The sequence below is a fragment of the Oryctolagus cuniculus genome, chromosome 4 (assembly GCF_051225735.1).
Source record: "Oryctolagus cuniculus isolate XC-2025 breed Fujian yellow rabbit chromosome 4, ASM5122573v1, whole genome shotgun sequence".
Classification (NCBI taxonomy): domain Eukaryota; kingdom Metazoa; phylum Chordata; class Mammalia; order Lagomorpha; family Leporidae; genus Oryctolagus; species Oryctolagus cuniculus.
Window position 1 is genome coordinate 159041853 of NC_142870.1, and position 24409 is coordinate 159066261.

Consider the following 24409-nt stretch of genomic DNA (forward strand, 5'->3'; position numbering starts at 1 on the left):
TCCTCCAGGACAAACAGAGGAAGTGAAACTTTAAGAACTTTTGGTTTTGAACTTCAGGAAGTCCTAAAAATTCCTGAAAGCACATTTTTTTTTAAAAAAAGAAAGAATTGAGATGTGTTAGATTATTAAAATAAGGAACAAAAAAGACATGATCATCTCAATAGATGGAGGAAAAGCATTTAAAAAATTCAGCATTCATTCATTCACAAAAAAAATTCTCAAACTAAGAATCGAAATTTCCCAACCTGACAAAGAGCATCTATTTAAAAATCCAGAGTTGATATCATACTTAATGCTGAAAGACTGAACACTTTCTTTCTCAGATCAGGGATAAGGCAAGGGTGAGATTAGAGAGAATGAAGTAAAACTGTGCTTATTTGTATACACTGTGGTCCTACATAAAGATCCAAGGAAGTTTCATTAGAACTAACAAAGGAGCCGGCGCCTCGGCTCACTAGGCTAATCCTCCACCTTGCGGTGCCGGCACACCGGGTTCTAGTCCCAGTAGGGGCGCCAGATTCTGTCCCGGTTGCCCCTCTTCCAGTCCAGCTCTCTGCTGTGGCTCAGGAGGGCAGTGAAGGATGGCCCAAGTGCTTGGGTCCTGCACCCACATGGTGACCAGGAGGAAGCACTTGGCTCCTGGCTTTGGATCAGCACAGTGCGCTGGCAGTAGCGGCCATTTCGGTGTTAAACCAACGGAAGGAAGACATTTCTCTCTGTCTCTCTCTCTCTCACTGTCCACTCTGCCTGTAAAAAACAAAAAACAAAAAAAAACAAAGGAATTTACCAAGGATACAATATCAATATACAAAAATGAGTTGTATTTTTATATATGAACAACAAACAATCAGAGATTGAAGTTAAGGAAATAATTCCTTTACAATAACAGAGAAGAGAATAAAACACTTAGAACGCTAACAAAATAACTGCAAGATTTTTACACTGAAACTATAAAACATAAATGAAAGAAATTAGAGAAGACCTAAATAAAGGGAAGGGCATTTCATATTCAGGGATTCGAAGACTCAGTGTCCTGAAAATGACAAGTGTCCTCGTGTTGATGTACAAACTCAGTGCAATCCCTATCAAAGTCCCAGGAGAGAAGCCAGAAGAGAGCTTCTCTGTTGGTTTATCCCCCAGTTATTCAGCACAAGAATACAAATGGAAGTCCCAAACACAGCATGCTCCCTTCTCTTCCTACCCACTTGCTGTGTGTCATAACAGGAGGGGTCCCATGCTTTGGGTGTACACACGTGCACATGCACATGCAGATGTGTGTCGGGGGGGTGGGGGTGGGGGTGTGCACCTCTGTCCACAGGTTCCAGTTCTGCCCATTCCTTTCTTGGCTCCCTCACAAAGGGCTTTCCCCTAGCCACCCTTTCAACCTAGAACTGGGCGCACTTCCCTTTCAGGAGGACAGATGCAGAGGAGAGGTCCAAGTAGTTTCTAGAAAAAGCCCTCTTGAAGCCATTGAGCAAAGGAATTCCACAACCTTGTTACCTGGGGCATGGTCTAGAAGCCCAGTCATGGACTGGGGCATCAACTTGGCCCCGCTGATTTCTCAGCAGACAGCCAAAAAGTATCCTCTACAGCAATGCTTCTCACACCTTAATATGCCCACAAAATGTTGGGATCCTGTGAAGTGTAGGTGTGGGCGGTCTGGAGTGAGATTTGATAATCTGCTTTCCTAAAAACTATCCGTGAAAACTTGTTGCTGAGGGCAGAACACACTTTGAATAGCAACGCTGGGAAGCACAAGGCCTAGATTAGGGGCCACATTAAACCGGCTATAATGGGAAGAAATTAGCCATGACATGGGAGTGACGAATGACTGAGCCTTGGCTATGGCTGAGGAGAGCCACATCAGTGCTTGCAGAACTGCTTCGTGCAGAGTTATGGTCTAATGGGCAAGTGAGACAGAAATAAGGAATTCTAGAAACTATTGTATGATGGAGAATAACTGAGATATAGACGTGGCACATAGGTGACATGGCAGAAGTGATGATTAACACTTTGTTGGACAAATGTTTCACAGAGGAATGTCTGAGCAGAGCATCGAAGGATGAAATTCATAGAAAACAAAGAAGGAAGAGAGATGCAAAACAAAGGGAATGATGTTAACTACAGAACCTTGTATTTTCCAACCACAGCTGCAACCGTGCTTTAGTCTCTTAAGAGCTTCCAGGAACTTTCCACTCCTCTGTCAAGAAGTGAAGTCCAGTTCCCTTCTCCTTGAATACCACTTGGGAGGTGACTTATGAGGCCAGATTAGAAGAGGCTACGTGTGGTTTGGTTTTCATGGGATGATCGCTTTTGGAGCCCAACTACCATGTTCTAAGGAAGTCAAGCAGCTCAAGAGAAGTCCTGGTGGGGAGGAAATGAGATCCCAGTTGACAGCCACCAAAGCCCTGTGACTAGCCATCTTAAAAGCTGGTCTTCCAGATGTCAATCAGACAGCTCCAGGTGATCATGGGTAAAAGAGAAATGAGCCATTTCCACCAAGCTCTGACCAAATTTAAGATTTATGTGCAAAATAAAGACTTGTTGGTGACCGGCGCCGCGGGTTCTAATCCCAGTCGGGGCGCCGGATTCTGTCCCGGTTGCCCCTCTTCCAGACCAGCTCTCTGCTGTGGCCTGGGAGTGCAGTGGAGGATGGCCCAAGTGCTTGGGCCCTGCACCCCATGGGAGACCAGGATAAATACCTGGCTCCTGGCTTCGGATCAGCGCCGTGTGCCAGCCGCAGCGCACCAGCCGTGGTGGCCATTGGAGGGTGAAGCAACGGCAAAAGGAAGACCTTTCTCTCTGTCTCTCTCTCACTATCCACTCTGCCTGTCCAAAAAAAAAAAAAAAAAAAAGACTTGTTGGTGTTTAAACCACCAACTTTTGGAGTGGTTTGTTGTGCAACAACAATACCTAATGGTAAGAGGTATGAAACAGCCTGGTGTTTTACAGTGTGACACAAATAAGGCCATGGTTATGCACAACTCAGCTATTAGGGAAAAAAAAACGTAAAAATATAGGACATGTTGGGAATGTTGAATTTGTGATGTGGAGGGAAAAATGTTTAGTAAACAAACCATTAATGGTGTAAAATGTAATGAAGCTGTCTTGGGTAGTCAACCAAGCTTGAATTAATTATTACTCACGGCTCTGCCAGAATATGTTCTATATATAAATGTGAAGGTATTTACATGACAAAGTTTTCTTGCTGTAAAAAAGTAAATTCCTACTGCAAAGAAAATACTAAAAATCTGCTGTTGTGTATACTCTGCAGATAAAACCCAGATAAACAGTTTCCCCAAAGAATCAATTTATACTACCGAAGTGGAAACATAATATAATTTCAGAAACAAGTGTAAGACCTACCAGATTTCTTCTATGGGACTTAAATCCCCATATTCTTGGGACAACAGTACCAAATACCTTTCTTTTTGCCCCAAACACACATTTCTAAGAGAACCAACCAGGAGTTTCTGGAGACGTAAACTTTATGCTTTTTCTTTAAAGCTGACAATCTTACTCCCTACAGGCCTTAGGGATGAAGGGTGCATGCTAATTAAAGAGGTAAAAATGTAGGAAGCAGAGAATTGACTCACCAAGATTGTCCCCTAGGCTTCTGTTGGCCCTAACCTAATGTATTCTTGAAAGGCAATGTGCCCCTCCTGCATGGGAGTGCTATGACGCTTAGCAGTTGGGAATGACGAGCCCCTGGGATGGGATAGTAGGTGACAAATAGCTTTCTGCTGCTCTCAGTGCAGTTGATTACTCCTGGAGTATTACATTCCATTCCTGATACCATGTCCTAAGAGAAACAGACAAATCCGAGTGACCTAAATGGCAAGGGATCACAAACCAATGTTACGTGAGGGACAAATGAAGGAAAGGGAGAGATTTACTTCAGGGAGTAAGCACTTTATTTATTTTTTTAGAGGTTTATTAATTAGGGGTCAGAGCTGTGGCATAGTGGGCTTAGCTTCTACTTGTGGTGCCAGATGCCATACAGGTGCCGGTTTAAGGCTCATCTGCTCCACTTCCGATCCAGCTCTCTGCTATGGCCTGGGAAAGCAGTGTAAGATGACACAAGTCCTTGGGCCCCTGCACCCTCATGGGAGACCCGGAAGAAGCTCCTGGCTCCTAGCTTTGGATCAGCCCAGTTCTGGCCATTGTGGCCATTTGGGGAGTGAACCAGTGGATGGATGACCTTCGTCTCTACCTCTCTCTGTCTGTAACTCTACCTTTCAAACAAATAAATAAAATCTTTTAAAAAATATTTATTAATTACTTGAAAGGCAGAGTGACAGAGAGAGGGAAAGACAGAGAGAGAGATCTGGCCACTGATCTGTTCCCCAAATGCCTACCAGGACAGGGCTAGGCCAAAACCAGGAGCCAGGAACTCCACCCAGGTCTCCTACATGTGTAGCAGGAACCCAAGTACTTTTGCCATCATGTGCCGCCTCCCAAGTGCATCAGCAAGGGGCTAGATGACAAGCAGAGTAGCCAGGCCCCAAGCAAGCACTCCGAAAGGGGACGTGAGCATCCCAAGCTGGGGTGGGATTGGCTTGTCCTAAGTTAGCATTCTTAAATGATAAAAAACCTTTCCTGCACAACGGCTCTTGGCATTGTACAAAAGCATGGAGAGGCAGTTTTTGGATGAAGAAAGTCAAAGCCGTGCAGAGACGGAATCAGCTATCGGGGAGGTAGGCGGCCCCTGCCACTGGAGACATTCAAGTGAGTTTTTTTGGACAGAATTCTAAATCAGCTGGTGGCTGCACCTGTGGCACCACAAGGTTCTTTCCATCAGGATCAGAGCTCCGGCCTCCTTCAGAGGCCCCGTATCACCACCGCTAGTCATCCCCAGGTACGCCAGAAGACAGCCTGTTTCCTTCTTTCCATTCCTGACTCTCATAAGTAAGCACATTCCCCAAAGCCTCCCAAGCCTATGAAACCTCCAGGGGAAATCTCTCCACCACTTGCTAAAGGGCCCCCTACAGACCAGCCCCAAACAGCACTGTGCCAGAGCTGTACCACGGAGCCAAGCCATTGTGATTGCTAGTGCCACCTCCCACTTTGTCAACTCCCCCAGCATGGCAATACTTGCCTCCTCTCTTTTGTGTTATACTGCAAGTATTGTCAAAAAGATTTTGCGGGTAAGTGACTGTCAGTTCTTAGTCCTCAACTTTCTTCCCTTCGGATTTAAATAAAAAGCCTACAGGGGTTGAGCCTAAATAATCAAAAGGTAACAGATTCTACATCTTGCTTGAAATCGCTATTGCCCAGCAATTATCCCTAGGCAATTCTTCTGTGCCTCTGATCTCTTTTTCCTTAGGGTCAGGTTTTTTTTAGAACTCTCCTTGCTTACTCATTTGAATATCCTGTGGCTTGAGGCCAACACTGTGGCCTAGCAGGTAAAGCCAGCACCTGGGATGCCAGCATCCTATATGGGCACCAGTTCGAGTCCTGGCTGCTCTACTTCTAGTCCAGCTCCCTGCTATCGTGCCTGGGAAAGCAGCAGAGGATGGCCCAAGTGCACCACATGGGAGACCTGGAAGACGTTTCTGGCTCCTGGCTTCAGGCTGGTCCAACTCTGGCTAATGCAGCCATTTGGGAAATGAACCAGTGGATGGGAAGACCTGTGCCTCTCTGTCTTTGTAACTTTGTCTTTCAAATAAATAAATATCTTAAAAAATTATCCCATGGCAGGCATTTGGCTTAGCGGTAATTATTAGGGTATCTGGATCTGCTCTAGATTCCAGCTGCTTGCTAATCTGTATCCTGGCTCAAGTAGTTGGTTTCCCGCCACCCACATGGAAGATTTGCATTCCAGCTCCTGGCTTTGGCCTTGCTCAGCCTAGACTCTTGTGGATATTTGAGGGAGTGAATAGTGGATGGGAAATCTTTCTTTCTTTGTGTGTGTGTGTGTCTGCCTCTCAAATAATTAAAATAGCTAAACAAAAACTAAAAAATATAAACATTCCATTCCTCTCTAAAGGCTTATTTACCGCTCTCCGTAAATACATGGGTACTTCAAAAAGTCTATGGAGACACAAAAAATATTTTTTGGTACAAAAAAAATTAAATCCATGCAGTTTTTTTCCTATAATATTCAATTTCCATGAACTCTTTGAACACCGCGCATAGCCTAGAGTGAGATAGGTTAGACCCAGCTGTGGCCCTTGCTTCTTACCCCCCCCCCCCGTTTGTCTGCACCCGCTATCTCCACTAAAAGGTGAGTGCAGAGAAACAGTAAAATAAAAATAAGAAGTGGAAAGGTGTCTCATGGAACAGGAAGGAGAAAGACATATGTAGTGTGAATAGCTTCATTAAAATTTTTAAGAGGATTTAAAAATTAATTTGGCATGATGCTTACACTACTACACAGTAGAACTGAAAGAAGCACTCTTGTAATTTAGCAGTGACAATGTGATTGGTCATCACTGTCACATTTCGTTGATGAAGATACAGCCTCTAGATCTCTGTGTGTGTTGGGGGACTCCTATAGCTTGCTGATAGCATTGGTAAAATAATTTTTATAACTCAATGATAATTATAAATTTTGAGAGTCAGACTGAGAGTAAGTCATATGTATGGTAGATAACGATATTTACACATACGCAGCATGGCTAACTGATACTCTGACTTAAAAGCAATGTGCTGCCAGTGCCCTTTGCAAAGTCATGCTGAAACAGAGGGCAGGCAGAACCTAGGACTACCGTCCCCTCTGCCTAACAGGAGTTAGCAGCATTTGGCTCTTCCAGCTGAACCTTTGTTGCAAGTGTATGACTCCTTAGGGATGCAGTTCTCTAAAAGATTGGAGGGGAAAAGGAATCAACTATTTGAATTCTTACATATTCTCCAGAGCAAACGGAAGTGATTCTTACTTGTATTTTTAAATTTTATTTATTTTTCCACTTTATTTGAAAGACAGAAAGCTAGAAAGACTTTACAGCCATGGTTCACTCTCCCAGAGGCTCAAAACAGCCAGGACTGGGCCAGGCGGAAGTCAGGAGCCCAGATCTCCAGCCAGATCTCCGACACAGGTGTCAGGGGCCCAAGTACTTGAGCCAACACCTACTGCTTCTCATGGTGTGCATCAACAGGAAGCTGTGCAGGAAGCAGAGGAGTCAGGCACTCTGATATGGGATGCAGTGTCCCCAAACAGCGTCTTAACCGCTATGTCAAACACCCACCCCGTTTCTTACATTCCAAAGAGAGAAATGCTAGGAATAGTAAGACAGCGCAGGCTCTGCACACTCTAACTTTAAACTTTTGAAGAAGCAGGCGCTTATTTTGAGTCTCAGTGGTCAGTCTAATGAAGTCAAGCACAGCAGAGGCTTGAACGAGTCAACCCTTGAGCAACCAGAAGAATTGCATGCAGGATATCAGCTATCATCAAAAGCTCAAAGCTTAGCACCCAGGTTAAAGAGGAGGTGGCAAGCAAAGACATGAGTGAAGGCGCTCATCCAAGTCAGCAAGGCCAAGGCAGGCGTCAAACAGAGTTGGTGAAGGTGGCGATGTGATGACAAAGGTGCAAGGGGAGGTTACAGCTATGGACAGGCATGGTTTGGGTCCCTCTTGAAGACAGAGTGTCTCTTGTGAGCTGTGAAGGGTCCAGTTAGCTGCCAGCTGCCAGCTCGCAGTGCCGCAGGCCCCGTCTTAGCTTTTGAACCAAGGACATGATCTTCCCAGGACTCAGCAAGGATGGAAGCAGTAGGGTCTGGCAATTGCTAGCCATTGTTGTGGGCAGTCGTTGTACTGGAACTCTCTGTGAGGCTGAACTGGACTTAGAGCCACACTTCAGTCTGAGGCTCTTCCAAGCCCCTCCACCTTTCGTCCCGTAACTCTTTGCACAGAGACGGAGTGTGCACTGTAGCCTAAAGGATTTTCCTGCCTGCTCCTGATCCTTTCCCCTTTATCTTTCATGTATAAGTCGATCAGTCTCTGGCACTTCTAATTTCATCTTGATACCTGCTTCCCAGAGGACCCAGGCAACAAAAGGGAGATGCCAGTGTTTGAGGATGACCTGACTAGCACCCCGCTAGAAAGATGAATCGCCGGGAGCCTTCATACTTGGCTTCTCTGCCGTTTGCTTCTGGTTTGCATGTTACTCTCAGCCCAAACAAATGGTTTTCCTTCAGTGTCCTCCGAGTAAGCCCTGGTCCACAGAATAAAAGACACAGGGCAGGCAGGACACAGAAAAGAGCAGCAAAGTTTTTATCCTCCCCCGTTTCCAAAAACGCTACACCTGCCCTGAATACGTAAGCTTACTGGAAGCATTGAATTATATACTTTAGTTGCTAAATTGTGTGGGCTGGGAATTGTGTCTCAATAAACCTGTTATTAAGAAATTGTGGGAGCCAGCGCCACGGCTCACTAGGCTAATCCTCTGCCTGTGGCGCCGGCTCCCCAGGTTCTAGTCCTGGTCGGGGCGCCAGTTCTGTCCCGGTTGCTCCTCTTCCAGTCCAGCTCTCTGCTGTGGCCCCGGGAGTGCAGTGGAGGATGGCCCAAGTGCTTAGGCCCTGCACCTGCATGGGAGACCAGGAGGAAGCACCTGGCTCCTGGCTTTGGATCAGCACAGTGCACTGGCTGTAGCTGCCATTTCGGGGGGTGAACCAACGGAAGGAAGACCTTTCTCTCTGTCTCTCTCTCTCACTGTCCACTCTGCCTGTCAAAAAAAAAAAAAGTAAACATAGAGAAAAATGAAAGCAAAAAGGTAAAGTCAGCCAACAACAGATCTTTTTCGTTGTGGCCACATAAAAAGTGATTCCACAATTTGTTCTTTATAGAAACTGTAGAAATGGCCACAGGGTTCATGAAGTACTAGGAATATTCATTAGCATCATTCAAATTTCCAAGAAATAATGAAGAACTTATGTAGCATTTGAAGGTGGTAATTGATATGAATGACATGGAGCAATGACACCTACCTGCTGTGGTCCCAGGGATTTGGGGGAAATGGCAATTGGAAAAGCAAGTGTACTCACTCCTTTGAACAACCAGTATGAGGATGCTTCTCTTTAAACCAACATGTTCCTGTGGAGACGAGTAAGGCAGGGCCTCTGCCCTGGAGGAGCTCACAGCAAAGCAGAGAACAAAAGTAGAGGCTTTTCAACAGCATGGGATGCGGGCAGACCGGCTTCCGGGACTGATCTGGACAGTATTTGCAGAAGTGCCAACTCCAGTGAGATAACTGCACAGACTTGAGGACGACATGTCCCCCTGCCCCCGTCGGAGCACTAGGAAGACTAGTAGCTCGCACTTCCATTGTCCTATTTTGCTTCATGAGCTATTCCAGCTGCTTACATATGTGAACTCACTTCATCTCCTCTCGGACACTGCACAAGAATCATTTATTCAAACGAGCCCGTTTGTGGAGGAGGAGTCTGAAGCAGTAAGAAGTGAAGTCACTTGTTGGTGACTACATAGCAAGGCAGAGGCAGAGCTAGGGGCGTGAATCCAGACAGCCGAATTCCAAACCATCTTTGCAGTGGTCAAGAAGGGCACAAGACAGGACGAGGCTTCTCCACCTGCTGCCTTTGTCTCCTTCTGGGGTTTCCCTAAGTTAAAAATATGTTTACTGGAGCAGCTGTTTGATACGATGGTTAAGACACCACTTGGGATACCCACATTCGGTATTAGAATGCCTGGTTAGGCCGGCGCCGCAGCTCACTAGGCTAATCCTCCGCCTGCGGCGCCGGCACACCGGGTTCTAGTCCCGGTCAGGGCGCCGGATTCTGTCCCGGTTGCCCCTCTTCCAGGCCAGCTCTCTGCTGTGGCCAGGGAGTGCAGTGGAGGATGGCCCAGGTGCTTGGGCCCTGCACCCCATGGGAGACCAGGAAAAGCACCTGGCTCCTGGCTCCTGCCATCGGATCAGCGTGGTGCGCCGGCCGCGGCGGCCATTGGAGAGTGAACCAACGGCAAAGGAAGACCTTTCTCTCTGTCTCTCTCTCTCTCACTGTCCACTCTGCCTGTCAAAAAAAAAAAAAAAAAAAAAAAGAATGCCTGGTTAAAGTCCTGACCCACCCTTCCCCTCCCTCCCTCTCTCCCTCGCTTCCTTCCTTCCTTCCAAAAGGAAGGAATTTATTTATTTATTTGAAAGGTAGAATGTATTATTATTATTTATTTATTTATTTGAAAGACAGAATTACAGAGAGAGAGGGAGAGACAGAGAGAGAGAATTTTTCCATCTACTGCTTCACTCCTCAGATGGCTGCAACAGCCAGGGCTGGGCCAGGCTGAAGCCAGGTGGTTCTTCCAGGTATCCCACATAGGTGGCGAGGCACCAGCTACTTGGACCATCTTCTGCTGCTTTCCCCAGGCCATTGCAGGGAGCTGTATCAGAAGCAGAGCAGCTGGGACTTGAACCAGTGCCCATATGGGATGCCGACCTCTCAGGTGTCGCCTTTCCCTGTTACACCACAATACTGGCCCTGAGGCTTTTCCACTTTGGATCCAGCTTCTTGCAAATGCCTATCCTGGAAGGCAATAGGTGATGGCTCAAATGTTAGGGTCCCTGTCACCCACATAGGGGATCTGTTTGGAGTTCCAGGCTCCTGGCTTCCGCCTGGCCCAGCCCTGGTTGCTGTAGATACTTTGGGGAGTGAACCAGTTAATGGAAGTTCTCTCCTTCCAATGAAATAAAAATAAAAATTTTAGTTGTACTAATAACATTATAATAGCTGTAACAGAGCAATTCTTGTCCATACAATTTCATTGCTCAACAAACCTGACTCTTATATGTCATTGTCCTTTCTGTTCTGACAGTTTTTTTCAGAGAAGATTTTTTCCTTTCTTATCCCCATGGAATCTACAGACAGTTCTTCTGAATCCTTTTATTTTATCTTTTCCATTCCTGGGCTAGGCTCTTTCTGGAAACCCTTTACCCGTATCTCAGCACCCACTCATTTAAGCCCCTGTGTCTTGCTGTGTTGCTGGAGAGCTGGACGCAGTAGCTGATTTTGGGATGCCTCACCCTTCAGGAGGGACCACAGCACCAGCGTCTTGGATATGAAGAAGACTTGCAGGGGGACCTCACCCCTAGAGAGCCGAGAGTATGAAGCATTAATCATCTATTACTGCATGAGAAACTGCCTTCAAAACTTAGTGGTGGAAAACAAGCCTTTATTATTTAAAGGCTCAGGAGTGGTTTAGCAGGGTGTTTCTAGCTCGGTGTTTCAGGAAGCTGCAGATAAGATGTTGAAATTCACTCATTTATTCACTTACGCAACAAACATGTGTTAAACACCTGGTGGGTTATTTGTGAAATATTGGACTAAATACTGGGATCCTCAGGTCTCAGTCATGGTGGAGCTTCGATTTCCCCATGTCTTGGTTGTCCTTCTTTAGTTTTTTTTTTTTTTTAAAGATTTATTTATTTATTTGAGAGGCAGAATTACAGACAGAGAGGGAAAGACACACAGAGAGAGGTTTGATTCACAGATTCACTCCCCCAAATGGCCTCAATGGCTGGAGTTGGGCCAATCTGAAGCCAGGAGTCAGGAGCTTCTTCTGGGTCTCCCACGTGGGTGCAGGAGCCCAAGCACCTGGGCCATCTTCTACTGCTTTCCCAGGCCTTTAGCAGGGAGCTGGATGGAAAGTGGAGCAGCTGGGACTCGAACTGGTACCCCTATGGGATGCCAGCGCCACTGGTGGAGGCTTAACCTATTGCACCACAATGCCAGTCTCTTTTTTCCTTCTTAAGTCTCCAAATATTCAGGGTGAATGCAGGGTTCTTACAGCCTCACTCAAGCAAAGTTGTATGCAAAAGATGGTTGTTTTTCATTCAGCCTCTCGGGGTCCTGATCTTTGGCAATCTGAGCTAAGGTATTTCTTTCCAGGGCTATCCAAATATTTAAGAACCCCTGGTCACCTGGTGCCTAGCAAGAACGGAAGTTTTTTACACAGCAGGATTCTACCAGTGTGATGTTTTCTGCTCAAATCCAGCCCAGTTGACCAAGAGAGGTCTTTCCTGTGTGACTCTGCCTTCTCACAAAATTGGCAGTGACGAAGTTGTAAGAATCTTTCAGAGAAACAGTTCCATTTGCCAGGGAAGGCAGTGGAAGATGGCCCAAGTGCTTGGACCCCTGCACCCACATGGGAGACCTGGAAAAAGCTCCTGGGCTCCCGGCTTTGGATGGGCCTACCTCTGGCTGTTGTGACTATTTATGGAGTGAACCAGCAGATGGAAGACCTTTCTCTGTTTTTCCCTCTCCCTCTCTCTCTGTAACTCTCTCCTGGAAAATGAAATAAAAATTCACGTTTGTAACTCTGGACTCATGGTAAAGTGTCCTGAAGCTCAGATTTCAGAGTCAAGATTGATTTCAAACCTAAGTCCACCACTACTCACTGTGTGACTATGAGCAAGGGACTTAATCCCCCTGCACCTCAGTGGTCTTATCTGTACAATGGGGTTGATGGCATGAAACCAATTTATACTGTAACCATGACCTAGTATGTGTAAAGTACTTAGAACTTTGCCTTTGTCCAAGCTAAGGACATGGTAAGTGCTAATTATTATTGTTTAAGGAGGGGGGGAGGCAAAAGGAGGAGAAGGACATTCTTTTAGTCTCTTTTAGTCCTCTTCCCAGAGGAGACTAAAAGAAATAGGTGAGGGTCATGGAGAAAAACAAAGCAGAGAAGATGAGAAGCAGCTCTGGGGGAGGGTTGGGAGGGAAGAATGTTCTAGGGACGGGAAACAGTAAGTGCAGAAGTCTTCATGCTGAGACATGCTGGCTGTGCTCTGTATTCCCAAGGCCAGTGTGGCTGGAGGGAGAAGGGGTGAAATTGCACAACCTGAGGTCAGAGGGGTTGGAAGTGGCGGGCAGGTCGCACAGGGCGGGCGCCCACTATAAGAACTTTGTTGCTCTAGGATGCAAATCCACTGGAATTTTAAAAACATTTATTTATTTATTTGAAAGGCAGAGTTATAGAGGCAGAGGCAGAGAGAGAGAGAGAGAGAGAGAGAGAGAGAGAGAGGTCTTCTATCCACTGGTTCACTCCCCTAATTGCCACAACGGCAGGAGCTGCGCTGATCCGAAGCCAGGAGCCGGGGGTGTCTTCCGGGTCTCCCACGCGGGTGCAGGGGCACAAGGACTTGGGCCATCTTCTACTGCTATCCCAAGCCATGGCAGAGAGCTGGATCAGAAGTAGGCCAGCCAGTATACAAACCGGCGCCCATGAGGGATGCTGGCACCGCAGGCGGCGGCTTTACCCACTAAGGCACAGCGCTGCCCCCGACTGGAATCTTTGAGGAGACAAAATATAACCTGAATTTTAAAGGACATTGAGACTGCTCCGTGTGTGTGGTGGAAGAAGGTAGATGGAGAAGTAGAGAGACCAGTAAGAGACTTTTGTTAAGAGATGCCGGTGGATTGGATCAAGACATTAGCAGTGGGGAGCGGGGTAGGATGGAGTGGACACTTTGGGGTTCTATTTTCTTTTTTTTTTTTTTTTGACAGACAGAGTGGACAGTGAGAGAGAGAGACAGAGACAGAGAGAAAGGTCTTCCTTTTGCCGTTGGTTCACCCTCCAATGACCGCCACGGCCAGCACGCTGCGGCTGGCGCACAGCGCTGATCGGAAGGCAGGAGCCAGGTGCTTCTCCTGGTCTCCCATGGGGTGCAGGGCCCAAGCACTTGGGCTATCCTCCACTGCACTCCCAGGCCACAGCAGAGAGCTGGCCTGGAAGAGGGGCAACTGGGACAGAATCCGGTGCCCCGACCAGGACTAGAACCCCGGTGTGCCGGCGCCGATAGGTGGAGGATTAGCCTGTTGAGCCGCGGTGCCGGCCTAGGGTTCTATTTTCAAGAGCAGAGCCAACAGAATTTTCTGGTGCATTGAATGTAGAGTGTCAGGCAGAAGGCGCAGGGGCAGGGCAGTGCTCTGAGGACAGGGACTTTTCTCTTTTATTCAATGTTATAGCCCTAGCACCTAGTGCCTGGTATTCAATATTCTGCAGATGGATGAAAAGACTAAGTCTGACTTGTACTACACCGTTTTTGGAAGTTAGCAGATAGCAAACAGCAGTTAAAACATCCACTGTTGAGGTATTGTAGCAACCAGTTTTAGCAATTAAGCCGTGAAACTTTTTCCAGTCCTTTCCGCAGGGACTGAAGTCAACATCGCAGCATTCCTGGCTCTCAGCTGCCAATGACCAAGAACTACAAGACAACTTTGAAATTTCTGTAACAGAAGCATACTCTGTTATAAAATGTTCCTTGTAAACAAATAAACAACAAGACAAACAGAAGAACATACATATAAAAGAATTGTTTAATTGGAGAAAAGCATGGGGAATGAGGATTCTGTAATGTATCCTATGAAATGGTTGAAAAACTTGAAATTTCTGAGTTCTTGAAATGCAATCAGTAGAATGAAAATAATATAGAAATGCGTCACGAGGTACATGAATTGTGCACGCATTTTAGGCAGCCTATGAAATGCTGTATTTAGTTATTTTCTAAGTATTAGAAAGCCAACATGATGCATTTTACGGCATTTTTTCCTTTTAATTTACGACACCATGCCTACTAATACACCGTCCCATGTGAGTGATTTAGGTGGCTATATAATTGACAATCCCAGAAAAACGCTAATGTCCAGTCCTCCGATGTCCATTTCAGAGTTTAAGAGTAAGAGGGCCAGTTGCCACCCCTGAGTGGCATGTCCAAGCGGTACACAGGAATGCACCCATTTTTGCACAGTGGTGATTTGCACGGGCTAGACGCCAGCACTTGCTTTTGTGAGATTTCAGGGATGTTAGAAAGAAAGTCAAGGTTGAAGAAGACATCTGAGAAAAGCAATGTTCGGTTCTAGACACAGGCACAGCTCTGGTCCTCCGGGGCCTTATTGCACGGATTTCTTCTGGACTCAGTTCGTTGCTCTGTGTAGGGCTCAAGGCGCCTGGGGGGTGGGGGTGGGGGGTTGGGTTTCCTCACCTAATTAGGTAGCTGGCCAGGTGATGCTCAGGCTACCTGCAGTCTGTCCCACTTCTCGGGCGCTAACCGGGCAGGGCTTCCGCACACTCCCAGCTCTGGGATCGCTACCCAGCAGAGGTGAGGCGAGTGAGAGCGTTCAGGGAAGACCTGCTGCAGGTAGGGGTGGGAAATCTCACGGGAGCGCCGTTTGCAAAGCGGGCGCCGTGTGCTCTGTCCCAGTTGTTGGGGGTGAAGAGCCCCCAGCTACCCGCCGGTGTGCGTTCTGTTCTGGGTCAGAGAACCAAAGGGCAGGATGACCTTCGCGCCGCGGTGTCGGGTGAAGGGTCAGGCCCAGCCCGGACGAACTTCACAGGCCAGCGTCAAGTTTCCCGTCTGGGTGCGCGTGGACACCACGCGTCCAGGAGTCGGGTTTGCCATGGCACCAGGAAGCGTCTGTGCGGAAGCTTTAAGGTGAGTGTGAGGTCAAGGCTGCAGTGGGGCCTCCCGGCCCCGTCTCCGGACAACCCCCGCCCCTCCCACCCCCCAGTCAGCCTTCCCCTTTAAAGCGCGTGCTCGTCAAGGTCCCCGCGTCCCCTCCCTGCGGCCGCACCGGCAGCCTCGGTTTCCCCCACCTCCCCCTGGCCCTGCCATCGCTCCCCGACGCGCTGCCCCTCGCCCACCCCCGGCCGCGGTCCAGTCGGCGCGCGGGACGCGCCTGTCACTTTACTTTTGCGCGCCGCCTCTCCGCCCCTCGCCCGGCCCGGCCCGGCCCGGCGGGGCAGCCCGGCCGTGCGCGCGCCCGCCCCCGCCCCCTCGCGGCCGCGCGCCGGTGGAGGAGGGGCGGCGTTGTGCTGGGGGGGGGGGAGGAGGAGAGAGGCGCGCGGCGCCGCACGGCCGACGTGGGGCTCGCGCTCTCGCGGTCTCTCCCGGGCGGGCGCTCGGGCACGCGCACTCGCGGGCGCGCGCGCGGACGGCCGGCTGGCGGCGGCGGCGGCGGCTCCCGGAGGTGGTGGCTTCACTTTCCAGGACTCAGGCGGCCACAGCGGCGGCGGCCGCGGGGAGCAGCCTCGGAAGCCGGAGCTGGAACGGCTGCGGGCGGCGGCGGCGGCGGCGGCGCGGAGGGTGAGTCCGGGGCGGGCGCGAGCGCGGCGGGGACAGGCGTGGCCGGGCGGTCGGGTGCGGGGTGCGTGGGTCCGGCTGTCGGCGATCGGACGGGCGGCGGGGACCATTCCGTGGCCCGGGCCTCCGCAGCCCCTTCCCCCGTCGCGCCGCGCAGCCCTGCCCTCTCCCGGCTGCGTGTGGAGCCCGCGACCTGCGCGGACACCCCTCCCTCAGGTACTCGCTCGGGCCCGCCGGTGCCCCCTGCCTCGGGCGCCCTCCCCGCCTGCCGGCCGCCTCAGCCCCCCTCGCGCCGCAGGTCTCCGTCCGCACCCCTCGAGCCCCGGCTCCCTTCCTCTCCTGCGCGCGGCGTGCACCGTGCCCGGCGCCCCCTCCCGAGAGCCTCCTGCCCCCGATTCTCGCCCTTTCCACCCCTCCCCCTCCTTCCCATCCTCCCCCCCTGGTGCCTCTTCCCTCCCTGCCCGTCGTCTACCCCCTTCCGTTCTCAGTTCCCCATCCTTCTCCACCGTGCCGGCCCCTACCCGCTCCCAGCCGCATCCTGGAACTAAGTCTTTGCAAAAAGTACAGCGTAAATGTCACGGTGGAAAGTGCCCGGCGTGATCTTTCGCTGTTTTCCCTAATTGCATAATTGCTGCACATGGTGTCTCCCCTGGCGAGTGCCAGGTCTGGCTCCGCCGCCCTTGCACCCCGGTGGCCCGCCCAGAGGAAGACCTTGGGAGGTGTATTTGTGTGTGCCCTGCTGTGGGGTGTGTGTGGTGTTGGTCTTTTGTGATGCCTGGTGCTTGTCACAGTTTGGAACCGAAGCCCATTTTTCTCTGCAGCCCCCACTGGCCTGGTTTGAAACTGGATTCCCTCTGCCCGCCCCCCCCCAACACCAAATTCGCCCCTCTTTTTTTTTTTTTTTCCTCTCTAAATATTTTGATCCTTTTGCCCTTTACCATTTCTAATGAAGATAAAGCGTGGCTTCAATGTGGCTATTTTTCCCCCCACGGCCAACCAGAAACGTCCAATCCATCTTCCCTTAAGGAAATTAAGGCCGCTTTAGAAAGACATCATCCTGTGCTCCGTGGCTGTTAGAGCCATTTGCATGTTTCCAAGATTCACGAGCGTCTACTCAAATATTTTTATTTAAAAGCACAAAAGGAAGTGCTAGGACCTATTCTCAGCTTATCTCACTGTTCAGAAAGGGTTTTAAGCTTTGAGTGTTTCGTCCTTGATTCTTGAAACAGTATGTTTCTGAATGTGTGATGATTCTGTCTGGACCTTGGGAATCTAAATATTTGTCTTAGACAGTTTGAACGCTCCCCTTGGCTCTTGGAGTTTCATATGTGAGCTGATGCTAAGAATGGAGTGTCTTCAATGCTAAGAATGGAGTGTCTTCATACGTTGTACCCCATCCCATCTCCCCTAGGACAACAGTACCCCACCCCCCATCGGGTGTTCCACAATTTCTTGCATAAATATCTTTACAGGTACGTTAAAAGCTAGGTATTGCCAGATGTTGTGTATATTCATATAGCATAAGTTATTTTACATATTATAAAAGTTTATAAAAATGTATAAGAGGACAGCATGATACAGATGACAGAATCGAACGTTTTCCTGGTAGGAAAGCTGACACGAACACTTGCTTTTTTAGTTTTATACTACGGGATACTATTGCAAGGCTTGTCTGCAGAGTGATCTATCATTGCTCTTATGTTATCAATAATATTTATAACGAAATCACTCAACATTTATGGAGCATGTGAGTTTCATTCACTGTATGATGCTCATTCCCAGGACTAATTGCGACATAGAGTACATAACTAAGACAAATTCAGTGTGTTGAAGAACAGTATTTAAACTCTTAAATATAATACATATTTTAGGAGGGTCTGCCTACCTGAAAATGTCTGTTTATAAGTCAGCTTTTGTTTTGAATGTGAACTAACAAGAGTAATGCACAGATCTCAGTCTCTGACAGAGCAGCTCTGTTTGGAACACTGGGATTTGTGTCTGTCTTTCCTCTAGATTAGATCATTGGGTCAGATTAGCTATTTAGGGATTACTTTTAAATATAATTTTAAAATGCTAATTTAGAAGATAATAGTTAAAGAGTTTTAATTCATTTTTATTCATTTGTACACTAGAGAGAAAAGACACCAATTTTATACTTACAACTAATTAAAATGATTTATAGACTACTTTTTCTTCATAAAAATCAGTTGCACCTGAGTGGTGCAATATTTCCTTTTCCATATTTTTCCTGTAATTAGTCATTCAAAAAACAAAATCAGCTGAAATTCCCCTTTTTATATTTTAAAAAGAAATATGAAAACCATTTCTAAAGTGTCTGTGGTGATTATCAGTGGTCTCAGATGAAGTTTTCGTTTGTAGGTTAAGATTTGGATGAAATAAAGTATCTTATAAGGTCAAAAGTAGTAACATAATTTTTTCTTTATTGTGAAACTATAGATAATTTTGCTCTATTTGGGCATTTTAAACGTAAGCATTTTTAATAGTTCTCTCCTTAGACTAATTTTTACTTTAGTCTTCTGATATTCTGGAGTAATTTATGAAATTTGAGTTTTAGATCATTGAGTAGTCTTTAAGTCTGTAATCATAGCATTAATAGATAGTGTGTCATGCACATAAATGGAACATTGAGAAGAATGTGAAGCTTTATAACTACTATGCACAGCTGAAACTCTAGGCATAGCTTATTAAATCAGAGTTTATTAAACTGAAGCTTCAGCTTCAAGTAAGAGAGTCCTATTTCATTTAGGCTCCCATATATTTGTCATGTAATGGATTGCTTCTGGTTAAAGATATGTAAAATGATTTCTTACTCATTTCATGTTTCTTAAAATATTGTTGGCAACACTTCGCTATATCTGGATGCCTTTCTCTGAGAATTATTCTTTCTGACTCCCATGCACATCTGCTCTGACATGCTATTGTGTACATACTGACAGTGTTTTAAACTTCTGACATTTTAATTGAAAGATGTAAGCGGAACAAAAAAACTAATGTTCAATCCAAGAATGATAATTTAAAGTGAAGTAAAAATTTTAAAAAAGCAAGAAATATGGTAGGGTTTTTAGCGCTACATCTGAAACCTACTGATGTAAAACTTGAGCATTCTATTAGGTGACTTTCGTGTTCATAACAGATGTCACAGCTGTGGGGCTGATGCTCTGCATTTGCAGAAGAGAGAAGGGTAGGGAGACATCCCAGCAGTGCGTTTCAGAGCTGTTTGGGCAGGTGTATTTTTGTTTGGCGTAGGGAAATGGCTCCGTTTTTTGGAGTAGGGGTGGGTGGTGTCTCAGTGAAGACATTGATTATTTTTCTCGACTCTTCACCCCTCTGTGCTTCCAGATTCTCCCACTCTGTTGTAGTGCTTTTTGCTCACCTTGTTAAAGGACTGTATTCCAAAATGACTTTGGTTTAGAAAAATCTGCAAAAGTTAGTCTTTGGTGAAGTTGCATTTTTATCCGTGTCAACTAGCTATTCACACAGATTCAGTTAATTATAGTATTGAAAAACTATGTGAGAGATATCTTTTACCTATCCTATACCTACATCCAGTCATAAAAGCAAATTTTATTTCACATCTTGATTTGATTAAGGGGTGGTAAGAAGTATCCTTTTCAGGGCCAGCATTGTAGGGTAATGGTGAAGCTACTGCCTGGGACACCAGCATCCCATATGGGTGCTGATTTGAGTCCTGGCTGCTCCACTTCCTATCCAGCTCCCTGCTGGTGGCCTGGGAAAAGTGCTTGGGCCCCTGCCACCCACGTGGGAGACCTAGATGAAGCTCCTGGCTTCCGCTTGGTCCAGCCTTAGCTGACCAAAACAACCCTCAAAAACAAATGAAACAAAAAGTATCCTTTTCAAAAGGAATTTTGTCCTGTTTATTGTGTTTTGGTAAAGGTGTATTTTGTGGTGTTGATGGTGTTTCTTAAAACATAGGTAGTTTTGTTCTTTAAGGCAGTGTTGAGAGATAGCTGTATGGAGTCCAGGTGGCCGTGAGGTGACTGCGCCATGGAGGGCACAAGGCCTTGTAGCATCTCAGAGCATCCCTTTGGCTAGGGTAGTTCTGCATTTGTCACAACACTCAGCTGGTAGGATTGTAAGGGAGGTCATGGTAATCAAGCGCAGCAATTGATTATGATAGAAGGACACTGAGGGGAGGGAGGATAGTCCTTTAATTTACCAGGATTTTTTTTTTTTTTTTTTTGGTCTCTGCTATCTAGGTTATAAAAGCTGCCGAGGTACCAAGGTATTGAGGAAATTTAGTTGATAATCAGAGTTGCTTGGAGAACATGAACTTAGAGCAAAGGGAATTTGAAAACCTTGAGGGACATTTCTTCCAGACTGTGGGGCAAAAAGGAGTTCTTCATTGTCTGAATACTGTCACCCTCCCTTGTGAAACGTGATTGCTTTATATGCTGGAATCGGTGCTGATGCTGTCCTGTGGTTCAGGCTTTATTTAGATCAAGCAGGCCTCTGTTCTTAGGCTGTCATGAAGGTTACTTAAACTGTCTGCTAGAGGATTCCTAACCTGAGTTCAGCCCTGAGGATGTATTGATTGGATGTGGATGTGAAAGTAGCCCTTATTTCTCTGTATCTGTGGATTTGTGCTAACCTCTGTTGCGGCACTTAGCAAGCTGGCTTACCTTGTAGTTCAAAATTCTCACAGTTGTGGGGCTAACAGGTTTACCACAGTGCCTGGTATAGCAAGTGGGCCTGTGTCCTTTTTTTCCCTCCTTTCCTTCTCTTATTCTTTTTAAAATAATCTCTTTATTAAGATATAATTTATGTATTATACACTAAATCCTTTAAAAATGTGTAACTCTGGCTTCGGGGGGCCAGTGTTGTGGCACATTGGGTTAAGTTAGCTGCCATTTCCAAAGCTGGCATCAGTAATGGAGTGCTGGTTCTAGGCTCTGCAGGGCTGCTCTACTTCCAATCCAGCTCCCTGCTGTGGTGCCTGGGAAAGCAGTGGAAGATAGCCCAAGTACCTGGGCCCCTGCTACCCACGTGTGAGACCCTGTTGGAGTTCCTGGCTCCTGGCTTCAGCCTGGCCCAGCTCCTGCCATTTGGGGGAGTGAATCAGCAGACGGAAGATTTTGTTCTATCTCCGTCTCTCCTTCTTTGTTACTTGGCCGTTCAAATAAATGAATAATTCTTTTTTTTTCTAAAAAAAAAAACCCTTGTTTTTGCTGTATTGACAGTTTTGCAACATCACCGTTATCTAATTTAAAGGCATTTTTATCACCCCAACCTGTATTCATTAGCAGTTAGTGTGCATTTTTCCCTCATTCCTAGCCCTTTTTCTATGTCTTTGTGGATTTGCCTATTCTAGATAGTTCATAGAAATGGAAACATACAAACTGTGGTCATTTGTGCCTGACTTCTTTGACTTGTGTGATAATTCAAGATTCATCTGTATTGCTATGGATACTGTACACCATTCCTTTTTAATGGCTAAATATTAATCCGTTATGGGTCTACCACATTTTTATTTCCCTTTGTCCGTGGACATTTGAATTGTTTTTGATATTTAGGCTATTGTAATGATGCTATGAACATTTTGTGTATGAAATTTGCATTTTCATTTCTTAATACATTTTGAATGGATGAAAGAAAAGTTTTGGTAACTCCTAGCACTGTTTGTTTTTGTAAATGACTGACTGAATCCATTTTATATTGCATTTTACTTGTTTTATTTTTTAGGCTCGCTTTCTTGTGTGGAAGTACCTTACAGTAGTCCTCCCCACAGCTGAATAAATAATATTTGCTTCTTTAATCAAGGATCTAAAATGTCCACTGAGGCACAAAGAGTTGATGACAGTCCAAGCACTAGTGGAGGAAGTTCTGATGGAGACCAGCGTGAAAGTGTTCAGCAAGAACCGGAACGAGAGCAAGTTCAGCCCAAGAAGAAGGAGGGAAAAATATCCAGCAAGACGGCTGCTAAATTGTCGACTAGTGCTAAAAGGTACCTCGGTTGTTGCAACTTTTTAGTTCTGGTGTCATTTTATCCTCTTAACTTCTGCTTTTCTGATGTGTTTAGTCATTTTTTTCTGAGATGTGGGCCATGGATTTTTCTTTCCCCTTTAAGGTGACCTTTTTTAGGTGGCTTTAATTTTAGGGAACTTTTTGGTACTTAAGTCAGTTAAGTGGTATGTCAGATTTATAAAATAAACATATATTGTTAGAGAGGCCTGGACAGACATGCATATAAGTGTATGATGGTTTACTTTTATGGTTAATTGATCATTAATACTTTTTTTCTGTTTAGTAGCAAAGACGAGAGATTAGTAATCTGTTTTAATGATGGTGGAATGATGCCTTATTTTCTGCTACTTTCTCTTGGTTAAGTTAGAAGTGCTGAAATTATTAACAAGTGCATCTTGGTTTCATTACCTGATCAGTCTTGATACAGATTTTTTTTTTTGATTTCCCTAGAGAATAATTAAGTCTGAAAAGTAGGTACTGAAATGATCTCTGTTCCACATCAGTCTCTTGTGATGATTGGCATATCTTTGGATTTAGAGGGAATCTGCTTTGATGTTGCTACATATGGAATATTTTTTGGAGAATAATTTAAAAGGTAAATTTAGTAGTCTCCCCTGATCTTCTGTTTTACTACTTTTTAAAAATATCAGTTGGAAGTATAAATAAAAGCAGTCTGTAGGTGTTATTTAGCTGTCTTCCTATACGTGACTTTGAGCATAGTGGGGTGTCTGGATGTCGAGTGGTATCGTCCTGTGTTGTTGGATGCTCTGGGTTGGAAGGAACTCCTTTCCCAAAGATCACAATTCATGTGAGCTAGTGGACCTTGTTTCCCTGTGGCTTGGTCAGTCCATAGGATGGGGAGGAGCCCCCTCAGGCCTCCTGATGAGAGGTGTTGGTGAGTGGTCAGCTGTCCATTCCAGGGTGTTTAGGGTTTAGGTAACCCTTCTAAGAATTGTGTTGCTGATTCTTGACCTCTGAGATGTCTGAGAGTCAGAGAGCCTTGAACTTTAGACCATCAAAACCTCCACCCTGGAATGTGCTAGGATGGGAAAAAGGGTTCAGTTTGTTTTTGCTATATCATGTCACAAGTCCATGGGACTCAGGTGCCTAATCCTTCTGCTGTCTGACCGAAACACCGAATACCCGGTTGTGGAGAAATGGGAGTGCAGTTAGAATGGATGAGAATGCTGGCGAATGGGGAAAGTACACCATTTAGGGGAAGAAATGGAGGTTGAGGCAAACGGGTAAGACGTTCAGGTGCATCCACGTATGTGAGGAAACTAACCCAGTCCTCAGCGTCTGAGGGTCTCCACAGGCCCTCTTCTGTTTGTCGGAAAAGGGGGAAGGGTGGCTAGCCAGCCCCTGAGAAGTGGGGTTCTGCTGGGCCTGTGGGCTCACTCCTAGCTGGTTAGCAGCTTGGCGAGGCCCTTCCTTTTCCCCAGGCTTGGAGCACAACTACAAAATAGCTGAAAATCATATTTTTGGGGATGTATCAAAGACCAAGTTGTGCTTTTGAAAGAAGGTGTACTGTTTAGTGTGTGGATGAGAAGTTTTCTTGGACAGTACAGATTATATATTTAACCTCAGTGATGGGTTTCATGAGGAAAAACAATAGAAAAGAAGATGTTTTCCTCCTTTTAAAATAGGGGCTAGAACTGAGATTACAGATGGTGTTATGTGGAGAGCCGGGACTGTGCTCAGTTGGCACAGTGGGATCATTGCATTTGGTGATAGGAAGGAGTGTCCTTTGACTTGCTTCCTGGCTGAAGGAATCCTTTTGTTGAAAAATTAATTCTTATGAATTTGTGGCTTTTAAATTGTAATTTAGAAACTTCCTCTGTGAGATCTTCAAGTGGTTTATGGGTGACAGTGTATAAAGTGACTAATTATTTACTATTTATTTTTTAATATAAAATGCTGCGTAATTGCTAATTTCTGAAAAGCATTTTATTTTTATTTGAAAGGTACACACACCTGTATACATACACACACACACACACACTCACACAGAGACAGAGAACTTCCATGTGCTGCTTCACCTTGCAAATGCTTGCAACTACCAAGGTGCAGCTAGACAGAAACCAGGAGCCCCGAACTTAGTCTGGGTATCCCACCTGGGTGGCAGGGACCCAAGTACTTGAGCCATTACCTGCTGCCTCCCAGGGTATGCATTAATGGGAAGGTAGACTGGGAAAACTGGATTAGAAGTGGAGCACCCAGGACTTGAAGTAGCTACTCTGATACGAGATGTGGGTATCCCAAGTGGCAATTTAACTGCTGCAGGGAACGCCTAATGCTAATTTTTTAATTAAAAGAAAAAAAGGAACATCATTCTTTCTTCTCTTCCTTCCCCTTCTTCAGTTGATAGTGAAATTA

General features: G+C 46.3%; 1 protein-coding gene across 6 annotated transcripts in view; it reads left to right on the plus strand.

Annotated features, from left to right (window-relative positions):
* Positions 1-15766: 15766 nt before the first annotated feature.
* Positions 15767-24409, plus strand: part of UBE2E2 (ubiquitin conjugating enzyme E2 E2) — a 388722-nt gene continuing 380079 nt past the window's right edge. Inside the window, exons 1-2 of one of the 6 annotated variants that reach the window (XM_051858867.3) lie at positions 15767-16033; positions 21830-22013. In XM_051858867.3, the coding sequence (XP_051714827.1) occupies positions 21838-22013 (176 nt within the window). In that variant the 5' untranslated portion in view covers positions 15767-16033; positions 21830-21837. Of the gene's footprint in view, positions 16034-16076; positions 16247-21751; positions 22014-24409 lie in introns of those variants that run through there. The other 5 variants (XR_016233326.1, XM_070072853.2, XM_070072852.2 and 2 more) reach the window with 5 other exon arrangements.